Source organism: Stegostoma tigrinum, chromosome 27 (assembly GCF_030684315.1).
Source record: "Stegostoma tigrinum isolate sSteTig4 chromosome 27, sSteTig4.hap1, whole genome shotgun sequence".
NCBI classification, from domain to species: domain Eukaryota; kingdom Metazoa; phylum Chordata; class Chondrichthyes; order Orectolobiformes; family Stegostomatidae; genus Stegostoma; species Stegostoma tigrinum.
In genome coordinates this window covers 33,450,238-33,469,437 of record NC_081380.1, presented here as the reverse complement: position 1 = coordinate 33,469,437, position 19,200 = coordinate 33,450,238, and the positions used below count along the sequence as shown (strand labels likewise).

General features: G+C 40.9%; 1 protein-coding gene across 1 annotated transcript in view; it reads right to left on the bottom strand.

Annotated features, from left to right (window-relative positions):
- Positions 1 to 19,200, bottom strand: part of LOC125464424 (nuclear pore membrane glycoprotein 210-like) — a 142,374-nt gene that overhangs the window by 39,217 nt on the left and 83,957 nt on the right. Inside the window, exons 24-30 of the mRNA XM_059655315.1 lie at positions 18,793 to 18,855; positions 16,183 to 16,362; positions 13,745 to 13,825; positions 10,569 to 10,700; positions 8,727 to 8,885; positions 7,916 to 8,007; positions 2,006 to 2,180 (exon numbers count right to left, since the gene is read on the bottom strand). Of these exons, the coding sequence (XP_059511298.1) occupies positions 2,006 to 2,180; positions 7,916 to 8,007; positions 8,727 to 8,885; positions 10,569 to 10,700; positions 13,745 to 13,825; positions 16,183 to 16,362; positions 18,793 to 18,855 (882 nt within the window). The remainder of the gene's footprint in view (positions 1 to 2,005; positions 2,181 to 7,915; positions 8,008 to 8,726; positions 8,886 to 10,568; positions 10,701 to 13,744; positions 13,826 to 16,182; positions 16,363 to 18,792; positions 18,856 to 19,200) is intronic.

Below are 19,200 nucleotides of genomic sequence, written 5' to 3'. Positions count from 1 at the left end.
GAATACGAGGTCAGCGTTTTAAAACAGAGGTAAGGAGGAATTTCTTTTTTCAGAGGGTAGTGAATGTGAGTAATTGTTTACCACAAAGAGCTGTAGAGGATGGGTAATTAAGTGTATTCAAGGTTGAGATAAATCAGTAAGGAAATCAAGGGAATAAAATGTGAGGCTGGATGAACACAGCAGGCCCAGCAGCATCTCAGGAGCTTTTGTGCTCCTGAGATGCTGCTGGGCCTGCTGTGTTCATCCAGCCTCACATTTTATTATCTTGGATTCTCCAGCATTTGCAGTTCCCATTATCACAGGAAATCAAGGGATATGGGGAAAAGCCAGTGAAGTTGAGTTGAGGATTATTAGTTCAGCCATGATCTATGGCATGCTCCCCTTTACATGAAGGACAAATAACCAGGGAGGGGGAATAATTTTAAGGCAAAGGGCAGGAGGTTTAGAGAGGATATGAGGAAAATTTTGTTTACCCAGAAGGTGGTAGAAATTTAGAATGCACTGACTGTGAAGGTGGTAGAGGTGGAAAACCTCAAAAACTTAAAAATTACATTAAATGGTGCTTGACATGTCATAACATACAAGGATATGGGCCCAGTGCTGGAAAGTGGGGTTAGTGCAGACAGGTCAGTGCAGACTCAATGGGCCGAAGGGCTTGCTTTTTCTTAAGTCCCATGTTCTGTGGGGAGATTGTTGGGGTAATGGAGCTGAACTTATCCAGCTCCTGTGACACCCACCCCATCTTCCAGGGCTATCAAAATCCTAGTCTAATTGTCCATCTCATTTTCATACATGGGTTCTACTTTCAAGAGCTACTGGCATATTCACAAGAACTGGCAAATGGAGAAAATTGTGAAAGACAGAGTATAAGTTATAAATCTCAAAGCAAATGAACTGCATCCTGATTTAGATGGGCTATTTCCACTGGTATCCTTGCTTTGAACAGATTTGCACAATTAAGTGCTACAAACACATTAGCTGAGATGGAACTCGTCTAAAAAGAATATTTTGCTTTATTCTGTAATTTGGTACACTTTTGCTACTTGGAGGACATGTTAATTATTCTTTACCGTTTGCAATCATGCTTGCACGTGCATTATGTATATATTGAATTTTGGGGGAAAACAAAATACCTTTGCAGAAAGTAGAATTAAACCGTAGCTTGCCTCAAATTTAATTATTATGGTGATAATATTATGTTATAGGCTTTTATTAATTATTTAGAGTATATGTAGGAAATCGTTTAAATGGTTCAATGATGGATTTGCAAATATAGGATTGAAAAGTAAAACATATTAATTTTATAAGCACACCAAACATTTTTATCTTTGATGGTAAGATTTCTGTGCCTTCAATTCCATATCATAACCCAATATTTTTCTTAATTGACTCTATTCAAAATAATTTCTATCTCCAAATGCCTTCTAGGTACCCAAGACTTCATGCTGAAAGCCTTCAGTTTTGTTTGATAATTTTTAATGAATTCTAATGATACACTTGCATTTTTAATAATTTTTGCTCTGTGAGGAACAGGTCTTCTCCATGTCCTCAAGATTACATGTATGCATCTTGCTCCAAGGCTTCCAACTAAATTTACAGTAACAATTTACTACAACTGAATTACAACAACCTCTGGGTTAATTCTTTCGCTGCTTTTTACTCCCCCACCCCACTGATGAGATATGGGCTTCTTGGTTATGCCACAATTTATTGTCTAACCATAACTGCCCTCAAGGTGCTGGTGGCAAGTTGCTTCTACTGCTGAGCTTCTTCTACTGCTCAGCGTTTGGAGGCTTCTGATCTGCTGTTTGTGCACTCCGTGCTACAGCATTGTTGTGGGTTAGCACCATTTGTGTACAATGATCAATTTCCACTTTGTGGATTCAATGAAATATACCATTTCTAATTTAACTGCTAGAAATGTTAATGCAACATGGTAACAGTTCAAAATGACATTTCACGCTTAGCACGAGAATTCACTATATTACAATAGTGAAGTACTTACCCTCACTCCTATTACAATAGTTTGGTTCAGTCCAAAGTATTCGAGCGATGTTACTGTGAGTGCAGAGGAACCAGTTCTAGGTCCAGATACCAAGACGCCATGTCCATCCTCCATTATCACAGATTTATTATGAGGACATTTACGCACTTCATAGCTGACATAGGCTTTACCATCCCTGTTGATTTCAAATGAGAACCTTAAAACTTTAGCACAGGTACAGAGGCTCACATTTGGTAAAATTATACCTGCTCCACATTATACTTATGCCTTATTGGAACAAAAATGACGCTATTTCAAATGATTTGTGAAGTGGCAGAGGTAAAATTTTCTCCAAAAGTTTCACAGCTCTGCAATCAAGGTCAAATGGAGATCAGTTGCCCGCAGTATTGGTGAGGAGTTGCAAAAACATACCATAGAGGATGACTGATTTAGAAAGAAGTTGGAATTATGATTTCTTGTCGGCAAATTGAGATGCAGAGAGTAAGTTACAGTTGTGTGACACAGTGAACCTCATGACGTTGAGTGGTGGGTTCCAATACATTTGCATGCTACTAACATTAACGGGCATGAAGCTGTAATTACATTATGACCTTAAGTCAAAGTGAATGGCACAAGAAAATCTTATGATACCTGGTTTGTACTTTTTTTTAAAAAGGTATCGTGCACCAGACAATATTGTATATTTGTCTAAAGTCAATGATTTTCTATATTGAACTCTGTGGCTCAAAGAAGGAACACAGGTGTCTGACAGCTTGAATGGAGCTTGAAATTAGCATTGGTAAAATCAGCAGTTGGGTGGGGGAAGAATTGGTGTTGGTAAAAGGTTGGGGCTCAGGTGCAAAGAAAGAATATAAGGGAAAGATTTGGGTAATTTGAGGCATTACTGAGTGTATGGTGGTCTGTCGTGATATTCAGATATCAAGGAGGGAATCAATATGGAAAAGAATGGCACAGAGGTGAAGACGTAATTTGCACAACAGAAGGGGAAAAACAAATAAGGTTAAGTTTGGAATTATTTGGCCAAAGGGCCTGTTTCCACATTGTAGGAATTCAATGAAATCTTTTACAGTCTGAAGGTCCAGCACAACTGTGTCTCTAATTCCTTACCTCCAGTTCATTCAATACTTTAACTATACCAAATACGGTGATGTTAACTGTTGGCTCTTTGTAACTAAGAGTCACAACTGATTGGTTTATATAAAATCCAGGAATAAATGGAATCTCTGTTCTTCTAACTTGTCCTGCATAATGGCCTCCCCAAGACAGAAAAAAAAGGGAAAAATGGGAAAAGACAGGAAATGGGATTGAATTTTGAATAATTATTCAAATTGGTTTATGAGGAATCTCTGACTCTGGAGTGATGTAGAACTTGCAGATTTGACTAGCTAATCTGTTTGCAGCAGCAGCGTTGTTAATTGATGTTGTGTGTTTAAAAAAACGTATTTGTGGGGGATAGTTTGCCAGCTAGGCCACTATTTATTGCCTACCACTAACTGTCCTTGAGGTGAGACTGATGGTGCACCTTCTTGAATAACTGTAGTCCACAGAGTGTAGGTACACTCAAAGTGCTGAATACACTGGGCTAATCAAAATGGGGCCAGCTGAAGGGATTAAACTTATGACTTATTAAGCCAAGTTTCATTCTGGAGTCCGACTTGTCCACCATTGCCATCTGTTCATGCATAACAACATGATCTTTGATTTTCCCAGTCTTCACACAGGATAGCTGTAGCAAAACATGGGCATTTTCTCCCCTTTGGTCCAGGAACTCCCTACCTACGTCCGTGACACCACCCACGCCCTCCACCTCCTCCAGGACTTCCAATTCCCTGGCCCCCAACACCTCATTTTCACCATGGACGTCCAGTCCCTATACACCTGCATTCCACATGCAGATGACCTCAAGGCCCTCCGCTTCTTCCTGTCCCGCAGGCCCGACCAGTCCTCCTCCACCGACACCCTCATCCGCCTAGCCGAACTCGTCCTCACCCTCAACAACTTCTCTTTCGACTCCTCCCACTTCCTACAGACAAAGGGGGTGGCCATGGGCACCCGCATGGGCCCCAGCTATGCCTGCCTCTTTGCAGGTTACGTGGAACAGTCCCTCTTCCGCACCTACACAGACCCCAAACACCACCTCTTCCTCCGTTACATTGATGACTGTATCGGCGGCGCCTCTTGCTCCCCAGAGGAGCTCGAACAGTTCATCCACTTCACCAACACCTTCCACCCCAACCTTCAGTTCACCTGGGCCATCTCCAGCACATCCCTCACCTTCCTGGATCTCTCAGTCTCCATCTCAGGCAACCAGCTTGTAACTGATGTCCATTTCAAGCCCACCAACTCCCACAGCTACCTAGAATACACCTCCTCCCACCCACCCTCCTGCAAAAATTCCATCCCCTATTCCCAATTCCTCCGCCTCCGCCGCATCTGCTCCCACGATGAGGCATTCCACTCCCGCACATCCCAGATGTCCAAGTTCTTCAAGGACCGCAACTTTCCCCCCACAGTGATCGAGAACGCCCTTGACCACGTCTCCCGCATTCCCCGCAACACATCCCTCACACCCCGCCCCCGCCACAACTGCCCAAAGAGGATCCCCCTCATTCTCACACACCACCCCACCAACCTCCGGATACAACGCATCATCCTCCGACACTTCCACCATCTACAATCCGACCCCACCACCCAAGACATTTTTCCATCCCCACCCCTGTCTGCTTTCCGGAGAGACCACTCTCTCTGTGACTCCCTTGTTCGCTCCACACTGCCCTCCAACCCCACCACACCTGGCACCTTCCCCTTCAACCGCAGGAAATGCTACACTTGCCCCCACACCTCCTCCCTCACCCCTATCCCAGGCCCCAAGATGACATTCCACATTAAGCAGAGGTTCACCTGCACATCTGCCAATGTGGTATACTGCATCCACTGTACCCGGTGTGGCTTCCTCTACATTGGGGAAACCAAGCGGAGGCTTGGGGACCGCTTTGCAGAACATCTCCGCTCGGTTCGCAACAAACAACTGCACCTCTCAGTCGCAAACCATTTCCACTCCCCCTCCCATTCTTTAGATGACATGTCCATCATGGGCCTCCTGCAGTGCCACAATGATGCCACCCGAAGGTTGCAGGAACAGCAACTCATATTCCGCTTGGGAACCCTGCAGCCTAATGGTATCAATTTGGACTTCACCAGCTTCAAAATCTCCCCTTCCCCCACCGCATCCCAAAACCAGCCCAGTTCATCCCCTCCCCCCACTGCACCACACAACCAGCCCAGCTCTTCCCCTCCACCCACTGCATCCCAAAACCAGTCCAACCTGTCTCTGCCTCCCTAACCTGTCCTTCCTCTCACCCCAAGCCGCACCCCCATCTCCTACCTACTAACCTCATCCCACCTCCTTGACCTGTCCGTCTTCCCTGGACTGACCTATCCCCTACCTACCTATACTCTCTCCACCTATCTTCTTTTTTCTCCATGTTCGGTCCGCCTCCCCCTCTCTCCCTATTTATTCCAGAACCCTCACCCCATCCACCTCTCTGATGAAGGGTCTAGGCCCGAAACGTCAGCTTTTGTGCTCCTGAGATGCTGCTGGGCCTGCTGTGTTCATCCAGCCTCACATTTTATTATCTTGGATTCTCCAGCATCTGCAGTTCCCATTATCACCGCAAAACATGGGCAGCTTAGTTAAAATGACGTTAATCAATGCAGACCTGGAATCTAAGCTATAATTTTTGCACTGCTTCACTCAATATCACACTGGAAACAATTAATTCCTGAGACAATTGGAGGAGCTCAACATGCAAACAAACTTAACACACAAATATATCAAACAATTAGGAAGGCAAATAGCATGTAGCCTTTCTTATTAAAGAGGGCTGCAGTAAGAATAAAAGATGATTCATTGAAAGAAACATTTTTTGAAACACCAGCTGGAGGATTGAAGAATGAAAACACTGTCAAGTTCATGGGTCAATTTAGGACTGAGATAAGGAGAAATTTCTTCGCTATGAGTTATGAATTTTTGAAGTATTCTACATCAGAAGACTGTGGATGCTTGTTGAAGACGGACTGATAGATTATCAAATACTAAACAAACTGAGAAAATAGGGTAGGAAGGTGTAATTGATTTAGAAGTTCACCCATGATGAACTGAATGCTGCAGCAAGTTCAAGAGCCACTGCTGACCTTTAGTTCTGGTATTAAGTTGACTGTTACATTACAATTAATACAATACAGTCACAAATTCTGGCTGCAGATGACCACACTTAAATGTAGTTTTTATCTTTCCATGGCCAGTTTTAATTCTACTTTCTAAACTAAAATAGGAATAATTTATTCTTCATCTGTCTGCATCACTTTGTAGCCAACCACTAGAAAATGCAAAACAACCACTCATGTTGCATTGCCTCACTGTGAAAGGATCACTAACAATTGTTTGATGTGGCTTTGAAACTTCTTCTTGTGGTCAGTTTAGCATGCAAATATACAAAACGGTCACAACAAAATCTCATACATGTGCTAGATTTTAATATACCATGACACTGTATGCTGTATTGCAAATATGCCACCCTGAAAGGAATAAAACTTAAAAGAAACCACTCCCTTTGCTACGTTGAGTCCGCTTCAGATTTGCAAACTTTTACACAATCCCAGAAATAACATTGATAACACAGTGTGGGGCTGGAGGAACACAGCAGGCCAGGCAGCATCAGAGAAGCAGGAAGGCTGATGTTTTGGGTCAGGACCTTTCTTCATTTTTCTGGCCTGCTGTGTTCCTCCAGCTCCACAGTGAGTTATCGCTGACTCCAGCATCGGCAGTTCTTCCTACCTCCCAGAAATTACATTTATGTGCAGCTGTAAATTGATAAGAAAGGTAAAACGAAAATATAAAATTGCGCTGCGTCACTGGAAATGCATTTTATAAAGAAAGCAAATAAGTAAGCTTTCTGAGTTGTAGCCACATTTGTTACTCAAACTTAAAGTTGCCTTGAGAAGGCTTCCTGAACTACAGCGGCTCTTGAAATGATTATGCTCCCACAATGGTGGTAGTTTGGAAAATTTCAGACAACTGATCTGTGAGGATGAAGATTCAGTGGAGGGTCTAGGCCCGAAACGTCAGCTTTTGTGCTCCTGAGATGCTGCTTGGCCTGCTGTGTTCATCCAGCTTCACACTTTGTTATCTAAGATTCAGTGGACTTGTCTAAGTCAGGATGATGCCTGAATTGAAAAGGGAACATGAAAGTAGTGTTACTCTGACAATGCTCCACTTGTTCTTCTTGGTGGCGGGTGGCATGGAAGGGCAGTGCTGTTGAATTAGCTTTATAAAGTTGCTACACTGCATTCCACAGATTACCTGTACTCTGTCAGTGTGTGCCTTATGCACTGGTTGTCAAAAGGTATTATTCAACCAGCTGTACTATATCAGTAATTTCCCTGTTGTTCAGTTGCTGCAATTGCACCTCACAGGTGAATGGTTAGCATCCCACATAGATGTGACTTTAACTCTTGTAGGTAGTCTACAGGCTCTAAAGCTTGTGGAAGTTTCAGTACACAGTCTTGGTCTACTTACTACGATGTTGATATCATGAATGCACTTTAACTTCAGGTCAGTTAGATACTCCCAGGATGTTGACGATGGGTGACATTGGCATTGGAGACGTATGGACTTTCTCTTGTTCAAGATAGGCATTAACTTCTGTGGTGTGTCACTAAACACTTGTCAGCATGTCAATGCTTTACATGAAAGGAGTTGAACACTGGAATTTGTGCATGAGCAGCCACACAATAGTCCAGCTGAAGATGGTTGGGTTGAGTCTGCTTCCCACAAGATAAATTGTTAGTATCATGTTTTAGTTAACAGAATTATCTTGATCAAAACTGGGTAAGAAATATAAAACTTACCTCGAGGTTTGAAACTTCAGATGAGAATTTGGTGACATCAGCACTTCTTTTGCTGGTAGAGAAAGGGGCAAAAGTTGCAAAATTCCAAATACCTTTAGAGAATTAAATAAACGATGTCACTGTAAAATACCCTCATTAATTCAATCATTCACTGCGGTTGCAAAAAGAAAACACAATTCAGATTTTAGTGATGAGTTTTAAACAAAAAAATGGCTTTTTAAAAGCTTTTGTAAGTATCCTTTCTGATAATGTATTAAATGTCATTAAATAACTAACTATATGTACTGAAACTATGTTCCATAATTAATAAATCTATTTTACCTTTACATTTAACATTTACTGAAGAAAATACATTGAATACGTAGAGCTCGGATATCTAAAAGTGTCCATCAAATAGATAACCAATTCTCTATCTTTTACATTAAAAGCTTATTTTTATCTGAATATACTTAGAAGTAATGTTGATGAATTGACTTTTTGTATTGTTTTGGATAACAGTTCTATCAGATAAATAATTATATTAAACATAAAACAGCACACAAAATAAAAATCATGTTCCTACGCCATTATCATTAGCAATACAGAACTAGTACAAAAGCAGCTGAATTAATATGCTTTCTATGTTTTTCCTTTCTGCAATTCTAATCATCAAGTCAAGATCATAAACTGAACCAAACTGGAAGTATAACCACATCCAAATTCTCTTGTAGTTTAGCACGCAAAATTGATCATGTCAGCACTTGACAGTTGATCCTTAGTGGAGCCCAATTATTATTGAATTGCAGTCAATGAAAATATAAAACAAAATTACCATAATCTGAATCTCATCAGAAAATCTGTCATATCTCCCTTCAAACTGTCCAGCAGATGGATTCTGCGCTATTACTGTGACTTTTAAACCTGTTTTCCCTTCTGCTTTGCTATACAGCAGCATTGCAAAATTGTGTTCTGCAGAAAGCTGTAAGGAAATCTATAAAACAATCACAAGTATTTCATATTATAAAAGGTGCTGAGCAGGCAACAAAACGCTTCTGGCAGTAGTTTCTTTTGTGATAGGACAATAGTTTAATATTGTTCATCTCTGTTTGCATTTAAGAAACATACGTCCCATGAAGGCAACAGCAAGTGGAGAGAATTTTAAGTTTGCCTATAAGGAGAATCAACAGTGTAAGGATGATACATCAAATAGATAACCACTTCTCTATCTTTTACATTAAAAGTTTATTTTTATCGGAATATACTTAAAAGTAGTATTGATGAATTAACTTTTTGTATTGTTTTGGATAACAGTTCTATCAAAGAAATACATTAAACATAAGACAGTGTATAAAATAAAGATCATGTTCCTAGGCCATTATCATTAACAATACAGAATTATTACAATTATCTCCATTTATTATGTTTAATTCTAAGAAGTTTAGGTTTAAGAAGTAAACGAAAAACACTTGGGAGCTTAGAATGATACCCAACATTAATGATCCATTGCACTAATCATTATTTCAAATTTCCACGTCACCCAAATTTTCAACCAAATTTCATGGAAGGGCATAGATTTCCCCTATGGAAAGGAACTTACATGGAAGAATCAATCAGGTTGCTCGTTTGCATGGCTGAGTATCTACATCAATAATGAAAGGTCTTCATGCAGGTCACTGGTCTCCCCAGGCTAGCAAATAAAGCTATGACCCAATAAAGGTTCCAGTTGGAGGAAATTAACTACATTTATAAATGACGAAAAGTTAAGAAATAATACTGTCACCAGGGAGAGAAAGTAAAGCTACGTGATCTCGGTGCTCAGTTCTACTATGGCTGAACAAAACAATGTCTTTTTTTTGACAGCCATTAGTTTCCACACTCAGGGTAATTAAATATCACATATTTTATGTCAGTAAAAACTAATCGGTACAAATAAAGACAACTGCAAATAGTTCAAAAAGGAGTATTTGAGTAGCTGAGTTGTGATATCATGTTGTGACCATATAGGGGCTTGGTGAGGCTACTTTTACAGTATTGAGTACAGTTCTGATCACCCTTCTATAGAAAGGTTTTTGTTCAACTGGAGAGGATGCAGTAAAGATTTACAAGGATGTTGCCAGGATCGGAGGGTTTCAGTTACAGGGAGAGGCTGAATAGGCTGGGGCTTCTTTCCCTGGAGCAGAGGCTGAGGTGTGACCTTATAGAGGCCCATAAAAACATGAGGGGCATGGATAAGGTGAACAGCCAAGGTCCTTTTCCTAGGGTGGGATAGTCTGAAACTAGAAGGCATAGGTTTAAGGTGAGAGGAGAAAGATTTAAAATGGACCTGAAGGGCAACTTTTTAGAGGGTGGTGCTTGTACGGAATGAGCTGCCTGAGGAACTAGTACAGGCAGGTACAATTACATTTAAAAGGCACCTGGATGGGTACCTAAACAAGAAACGTTTAGAGCGATATAGGCCAAATGCTGGTAAATGAGACTTGGTCATTTCGGGATGCCTGGTCAGCATGAATGTGTTGGGCTGAAGGGTCTGTTTCTGTACTCTACGACGCTATAAGTGGAGTTGTTACTTGAACACAAAAATATTTTATTAGTTATCAACACCAAACAATAATCTGTACTTTCCTCTTTATTTGAGCCATAACTTTTTTTAAACAAATGGGACACTAACAGTTACCTCTGAGTGCCTGCTGACAAGCTCAATCACCTCCCGCTTTGTTGTTGTCCAGTGAAAAGTCAGTCCTGGTACTGCACTCCCAAAGGTAAATGGAGTCTGGCAACTTGTGACTCCCACAACATATACAGGCAGCTAAAAAAGTTCAAATATTTAATGATGATGAATAAAAATAAAAAAACGGCCTAGATTAGGTGTCATGGGGAGGGTTAGAGTTTTGGATGGACTGCTAATCTTGAATGGATTGCTTTTAAAAATGCCTGACCCACAATAATTTGACACACTATTGACACACTCAAGAGCTGCTGGCCAATCTGATTTGATCACTGCAACTAAGCAGCATCAGTCCCAGGAAGAAGATCATTACGAAGAGACAGGAATTTAGGGCAGGGAAGAATCTGAGAGTCAAACTAGGAAGGCTGGTGTAACGGTCCAATTTTGTAAGCCAAATAGGAACTAAAGGAGGTAAAATCTTGAGGACTGTGTCCTAGATGTGCACAGGTTGCTCCCAATTACCAAGCGCTCCCCTTCTTCCTTCTTTACTCTGCAAAGAAGTTGTTTCTGCAATGACTTTGCACTCAGGTTAATCTACCACTGTCCAACATTATGATAGTGGAGATGCATTGACAGCTTCATTGAAACTTGATCAGGCAGTTGTGGGCCTCAATAGGCCAAGGGGTGGGCAGGCTAGTGGGTGCCTTACTGCCCTCTCAAGCCCTCCATATTATGGGGAACAGGGTGGGTGGAAGGAGTTGGACTGGAAAATCGACAAATTTTATATGCTCACTCTGCTAATAACAAGCTTGATTTTGTGATAAAAATGGTCACAATTTTAAAATTTAAAGGAATGGTACATCTAATTGCAAGACTGTAATCGAAGTGTAGTTTGGAACTTAACATTTTTAAATTATATTGTTGAGCAAAACTTAGAAAAGTCTCATGCTTATCCAATGTTTTTCCTAAATTATGCTCGTGGGGTATTCTAGAGATCTGCTTGTCGAAAATTACAAATTGATGGTGACATGCACTATAAATATAAAGCAAAAGCAATCTGTTGAACAGGTTGTCCTAATTGGAGTTAAAAATTAGTTCACTTTACTATCTGTCTTAAGTTCAAACCTAATAATTGTGACAGCAAAAGGGAACTTAATACTAAATTACAGAGGACAGTAACACAGTCAAGTTTAATTAATATGTTGGATCCTAATGACTTTGCTAGTTTTAGTGGAATTATACATATGCTGAGAGAGAAACTTTCACAGGAGTAAGCTGTGCAGACATGCTTCCATACAGTTTTTATTATAACAAAATGTTTGGGGGCACCAAACATCTTCAAGTTTCTTAGTTGGTGAGGCTGATTACCAAACAGACGTAACATGAATGTTTGCCATTGCAGTCACCTTTCCAGAAAGAATATGATCATGGAACGTTTTCCAGCATTGAAAAAGTTTTCTCTCATGACACCTCACCTGCTCATGTTTTCAGCCACCTTTAGCTCTGCCTAATTGGTTTAGTATTCTACCTTCTGGATCCACAACTTCACTCTTCTTTCTCATTGTCTCAAAGGTGCACTTCAGGTCCATAGATGCAAAGAATGAGTCAGCCCTACTGTAGGAGCCCTTAGCCTCTCATGAGATCCATGATACTTACTTTTTTGTTGTTACACTCTAGCCACAGTAATGGCTGCCAAGGTCTGTTTCAATAAACCGGCACCTCAGCTACGCAGCCACCATTTTCCAGCCTATGCCCCAGGTAATTAAGAGTTTGCCTTCATCATAATCAGGGATTGGGAGTGCTTTGCGCAAGCCCCTTCTCCTGTTGGGACTAGGACCATGAACTAGTCCTACTGTCAGTTTCCTAGCCCAGAATAAAAAGCAGGTTGTTTTGGCTTATAGAAGATTAGGGAGTTTGGGATTTCAGTAATGCAAATCTTTAGAAGTGAGATATCCAATTCCATGTCATTCTAAAGGATCAAACCTCCATTCTGAGGCTGTGCTCTTGAGTCCTATTCTCTCCTACTAGTGGAAACATTTTCTCCACGTCCACTCTATCCAGGCCTCTCTGTATTCTGTAAGTTTCAATGAGATTCCCCTACCCCCAACTCTTCCAATCTCCATCAAGTACAGACCCAGAGTCTCCAACCACTCCTCATATGACAAGCCCTTTGTCCCCAGAACTATTCTTGTAAACCTCCTTTGGATTCTCTCCAACACCTGCACATCCTTCCTTAGATACAAGGTCCAAAATTGCTCACAACAATACGAATGCAGGCCAGAGCCTTATATTGTTGAAGCTGTATGTCTCTGATCCTGTATTCTAGCTCTCTCCAAGTGAATAGTGACATCGCAAATGCCTTTCTAAATACGATAAACCTGCATGTTAACCTAAAGAGAATCCTGAGCTAAGACTCCCAAGTCCTTGATAAAAAAAGTGTGGAGCTGGATGAACACAGCAGGCCAAGCAGCATCTCAGGAGCACAAAAGCTGACGTTTCAGGCCTAGACCCTTCATCAGAGAGGCTCTCTCTGATGAAGGGTCTAGGCCTGAAACGTCAGCTTTTGTGCTCCTGAGATGCTGCTTGGCCTGCTGTGTTCATCCAGCTAAACACTTTGTTATCTTGGATTCTCCAGCATCTGCAGTTCCCATTATCACTACCAAGTCCTTTTCAGCTTGAGATTTCTGAAGCCTTTCCCCATTTAGGAAATAGCCTATGCCTCCATTCTTCTTATCAAAGTGCACAACTTCACATTTTTCCCAAATTGTTTTCCATCATCACTTCTTTTCCCACTCTCCTAGCCTGTTCAAGTGCTTCTGCAGCCTCCCCACTTCCTTAACACCACCTGTCCCTCCACCTAGCTTTGTGTCATCTGTTGTCATCAGGACAAATCCAACCATAAAAACAGAATTCATAGTGAGCGCTTAAAAAAGAAATCACACAAATATCTTTAAAAGAAAAACTGTCATGACTACACATGCGGAATGAGCAAAAGTGGGACAAATTAGTGATAAGATTATTAAAGCAGAAAGACTTATGATTCAAATTACACATATCTAATAAGTTTTTTGGCTAATATTTCTGATTTGAGCCATTGTTATAAAACTGTATACTACACAAAATACTTTTTAAATACTATTAGTATTGATTCACACAGAAACATATAAAATGATTACATACTTTACCTGAGTTCCAGTCCTCAATCTAGTTACTGGAGCATGAATTTTTATCCCTCTTAGTTGAATAACATTTACAGTCACTTCGTCCTTTTGTCAAAAAATAAAATTCCAGTCATCCTTAACAGTAAATCTCAATTATGCAGTGCTTTGAAAGGTTAGTTGATTTATTCAACTTTACAGTAAAAGAAATTCATGCTTTCTTAAAAAAATACTCACACAATTCATCAAATTGACAGAATGACCACTGTTCATAGTTAGTTACCTTTACTGATGTAATCTATTTAGATCTTCCTGAAATATCTACAACATTTTTAATGGGACCAGTTTCATAGACCTACAAAGAAACTATGTAACATGAGCAGAGCTTACCAGGATCCCTGTTGACAGTTTGCAGACAGGGTAGTCTATAAAATACCCTGGTGACTTCCCTGCTTTTTTAAAAAAAAAATAACCTTTTTTTCCCTCATCAACCTGTTCAGAAATGTTACTACACACATCTGGAGCAGGTGGGACTTGAACCCATGGATCTTTAGTCCAGGGGCATGGACACTACCTCTGCGATACAAGAGGGCAACCCTGCCATCATCTTCAGACTTGTCTGTAATTTACAGCAGGTGAGAAAACCCAGATGTGGTCTCCCTCTCCTTACCCTAACTGAGACCCTTAATTGATCAATTAACAATCACTTGCTCTCCAGCCTCAATTTTGTGGTTGGTGGGAGGAACAGAAGGAGGAATGGGGGGATGACCCCAACTTACTCCAAGTCCCTGCCATGACATCTCTGTAACTACATCCATCCCAACACCGGAAGAGACTTTGTGAAGCTGCCTGTAATCCCAAACGTGGCCACTGCTTCCAAAAGCAATGATGGGATGACAATTGCTGATCAATCGATTTAGCTGACAAGTCTCTGAAATCAAACGTCTTCTGAAGTGCTGGAATATCTTGCCTCCAGATCAGAAAACAACTGATATTAGGGAGTATTTTCTGCTGATTCTTTGGGCAACAGAATATAACATCACTCTACTTTTTAAATACTGCCCAAAAAGTACAGGAAATGTAATCAGATCTTGACCGAAAAAAAAAAACCACACTGCTATTGTGCTAACAGAGATAATGGGAACTGCAGGTGCTGGAGAATCCAAGATAACAAAGTGTGGAGCTGGATGAACACAGCAGGCCAAGCAGCATCTCAGGAGCACAAAAGCTGACGTTTCGGGTCTAGACCCTTCATCAGATGAAGGGTCTAGGCCCGAAACGTCAGCTTTTGTAGTCCTGAGATGCTGCTTGGCCTGCTGTGTTCATCCAGCTCCACACTTTGTTATATTGTGCTAACAGTTCTGTCCCGGGCCTGCTGCAATGTTCCAACATAGCACAATGCAAACTCAGGATCACCACCTCATTTTCCGCTTAGGCACATTACAGGCTCTAGGACTCAATACTGAATTGCACAACTTTACACTTTCTTTAGTTGTCTAAGGTGATCTGTCTGCTGGGTTTGGGAAGGCGACACCATTTGCTTCAATCTAGAGCCACTAAACACCATACCCCTGTACTTGCTTCCAATCACAGTTCTCCATGAGAACCAAAATAAAAAGACAAGCCTCCTGACTGTTGGATAACTTGAAGCTTGAGACTCTAGCGATGATGTCTAAGACTCAGAAGCTGCTGGCATCTGACTGGATGGCAGTTTCTGGTGGGACAGGACTTCACTGTTGAGGTCATGATTCGCTGAGCAACTCTCTAGTCAACAATGAAGTGGCTGATTGAAGCATGATTTGGCAGGTTTACCCATTGGTGGGAGCAGGGAGGAAGTCACCCCATGAAGATATCCACAACCCCCCTCCACACTGAATGCACAGAACACTAAAACTCAGCCACAGAAATGATCATGAAGGTTCAGTATGTCCTTAATTTTTATTCAGACAAACTGTCTCTACGAGACTTGTCCAAAAGATTGTTCCACGCAGACCCTCTTTCCCACCTTTTTTATCTCTGAAAACTACCAGTGACATTTTTACTACTACATGAGAAAAGAATAAAACAGCTTTCTATGGTTTTAGCAAGTAGGTTAAATAACAAAAGGGACAGCTTTTAGAGCCTAAATAATAAAAATTATTTATTCAACACATTATACTTATTTTGGATGTAAAGTGAAAAACATGTATACAGAAATACTGAAGAATGTTTCAAGAATCACAAGTTTCTCCAGCTATCAATTCCTGTTTTGGTAGCAGAGCACCAAATCACCATCAACATTCCAGTTACTGTTGACAGTAAAATTAATCGTATTTCATTTGTTTTTGATTGGGAAGAATTACAAGAAGGTTCTGATAAATAAACAAACTGCTAATCTCCAACATTCATTTAAGAGTGAAATCGAGAGCCAAGTCTTTGGGTGAAATATAATTTACAGCAAACTCAATAGCCAAACTTTGTATTACCTTGGAGAAAACAACCACTTTTCCTGTGTCATCGTTGACAGCTTGAATAATAGCAGTTACTTTTGCTGTTCCCACCATTAGGGCAGTCAGCTGGCCCAATTCATTTACCTTAGCAATGGTGTCATTATTAATAGAGAAATAAATATTTGTCTGTGGTTGTGGGCCACCTTCAGACATCACCTGCAATCAATTACAATGCAAGGATGAGGAAATGCTAGTTTGACTCTGGCACAAGCTTTTAATCAACACTATCAAAATAAAACACAATTTTTAGAACTTCTCAGGAAAAAGTACTGTTTTCCAGGTGTCTTATCAACAGATTTGGTTTACCGTCCCCAATCGTTTTTTAACATGTATTTTTGGGATGTGGCATCAATGTCTGGGCCAATGGTGAACTGCTTTCTCTAAGACCTGCAGTCCACGTGGTGTAGGTAGATTCACAATGCTGTACAGAAGGGAGTTCCAAGATATTGGCCTAGTGACGCTGAAAGGAACAGCAATATATTTCCGAGTCAGGATGGTGAATGGTTTGGAGGGGAATTTGCTGGTGTTGGTGTTCCCAAGTAGTTGGTGCCCTCTAGAAGGTAGTGGTCATAGGTTTGCAAGATCCTGACTAAGGAACCTTGGTGAATTGCTGCAGTGCATCTTGTAGATGATAGACATTGTTACTACTACTGATATTGGTGGTGGAGGGACTAAACATTTATGGGCTGTAGTACTGATCAAGCAGGCTGGTTTTACCCGAATGGTGTTGAGCTTCACGAGTATTGTTGTAGTTGCACTTATCCAGCCAAGTGAGAAGTACTCTACTTCATCCTGACTTGTAGATGGTAGACAGGTTTTGGGCAGTCAGGAGGAAAGTTACTTGCAGCAGGGTTCCTAGCCTTTGATCTAGTCATGTAGCCATAGTATATGTGACTGCTCCAGTTCAGCTTCTGGCCAATTGTATACCCTAGAATATTAATGGGAGGGGATACAGCATAATAATGCCAGTGTCAAGGGATGATGGTTAGATACTCTCTTGTTGGTGATAGTCACTGCCCTGAAATTGTGTGGTGCAATGTTACTTGCCGCTTGTTATCCCAAACCTGGATATTGTCCAATTCTTGCTGCATGTGGAAATGGACTCCTTCAGTATTGGAGGAGTCAGGAACTGTACTGAATATTGTGCCATCATCAGCAAACATTCACATTTCTGACTTTATAATGGAGGAAAGCTCATTGATAAAGCAGCTGAAGTTGACTAGATGTAGGGCATAACCCTGAGGAACTCCCGTAGAAATGTCTAATTTGCTGCGAGTTCACAGCACTTTTGATGACACTTTTCATCACTTTACTGCTGACAGTGAGTAGACTGATGGAGTGGTAATTGGCCAGTTTGTATTTTTTCCTGCTTTTTCGTGTACAGGACATACCTGGCAATTTTCCACATTGTTGGGTAGATGCCAATATTGGGACAGCTTGGCTAGTGGCATGGCAAGTTCTGGGGAAGACATCTGGAGTAATATCGCCAGAATATTGTCAGGGTCCATAGGCTTTGCAGAATTTAATGCCTTCAGCCACTCCGTGATATAACACAGAGTGGAATGAATTGACTTAAGGCTTGCTGGGTAAGTCTGGAGGTGCCCGATGGATCATACACTCGACACTTCTGGCTGAAGATTGTTGCAACTGGTTCTTATATATGCAATGAGCCTTAGGATGTGCATGGATGAATGACATCACGATTTAAGCCAAGTCCTGAAAATTTTTTTTTTGCTCTTCATGTAGTTATTTAGGTGTACTTAAAAAAAAATTCTCCTCACTCATATGTCCTGTACATATCAATATTAAATCAATGACCAAATGGAGATCAGCAAAATCTACTCTTCTAGTTGCTCCAAGCAGATATAAAGCACAGTTCTAAGCCTGAAAGCATCAGTTTCCTTATTTAAGACAACAACAAAAACAGTCACAATACTTGAAAACTACCACACAACATTTTTCAGTTTGTCCCATGGCATGTTATTAAACTGTCATACAATTACACAATAAATTCAATGTTCACTGTGAAGTCCTCAATTATAACATCATATTTATCACAAACAATCATTTATAGAACTATAGAATGTCTATTGTGTAGAAAGAGACCAGTCGGCTCATCAAGTCAGCACCGACCCTCCAAAGATCATCCCACCTACACCCAGGTCCTCACCCTAGCCCCAGAACCCCACATTTACTATGGCTAACCCAATTAGTCTGCACATCCCTGGACACTACACGGCAATTTAGCATGGCCAATCCTTCTAACCTGCACGTCTTTACACTGTGGGAGGTAACTGGAGCACGGAGAGGAATCTCCCACCGGCATGGTGAGACATGCAAACTCCACACAGATAGTTACCCAAGACTGGAATCAAACCCCGGACCCTGGCACTGTGATGCAGCAGTGCTAAACACTGAGCCACCATTCTGTCCACTCTTGATGCTTTACTCCTGATCATTTTTATGCCGATCTTATGCTAAAATTCTGAAAATGTTTGGCTCCAATGTCACAACAGAATGTTCATAAATCCTATATTCATGCAATAAAGTTAGTGTGTATGTATGAGTTTACTCATATTTACTAACCTGCATCATACTGCCAATGATCAAAGTCACCTTCTGTGGGATTAGTCTAAAAGGTGGGAATGCCTGAAGCCAGTACAAATTGTGGGTTAGGATCATATGAGCAATCTAAATACTGAATAAAAATATTTTATGTCTATTATGTACAAGTACATTGTTAACTGCTGACATTGGTTTAGAAACCAACGTGCCTCCTTAGTTCTAAGAACAAAGGGTCAATTGTCAAACAATTGACAAAAGAAAAATGCTGTAAATTTTCAAGTTTAAAAAGGAACAATATTAAAAATATTCAGCTGCTTGGACAACATCGGTGGATAGAAACGGAGTTAATGTTTCAGGTTGTCTCTCATCTGAAAGGTCATGTGAGAGAAATGGGGTTTGGATTCATATATACGGGAACTCTGCAGACTT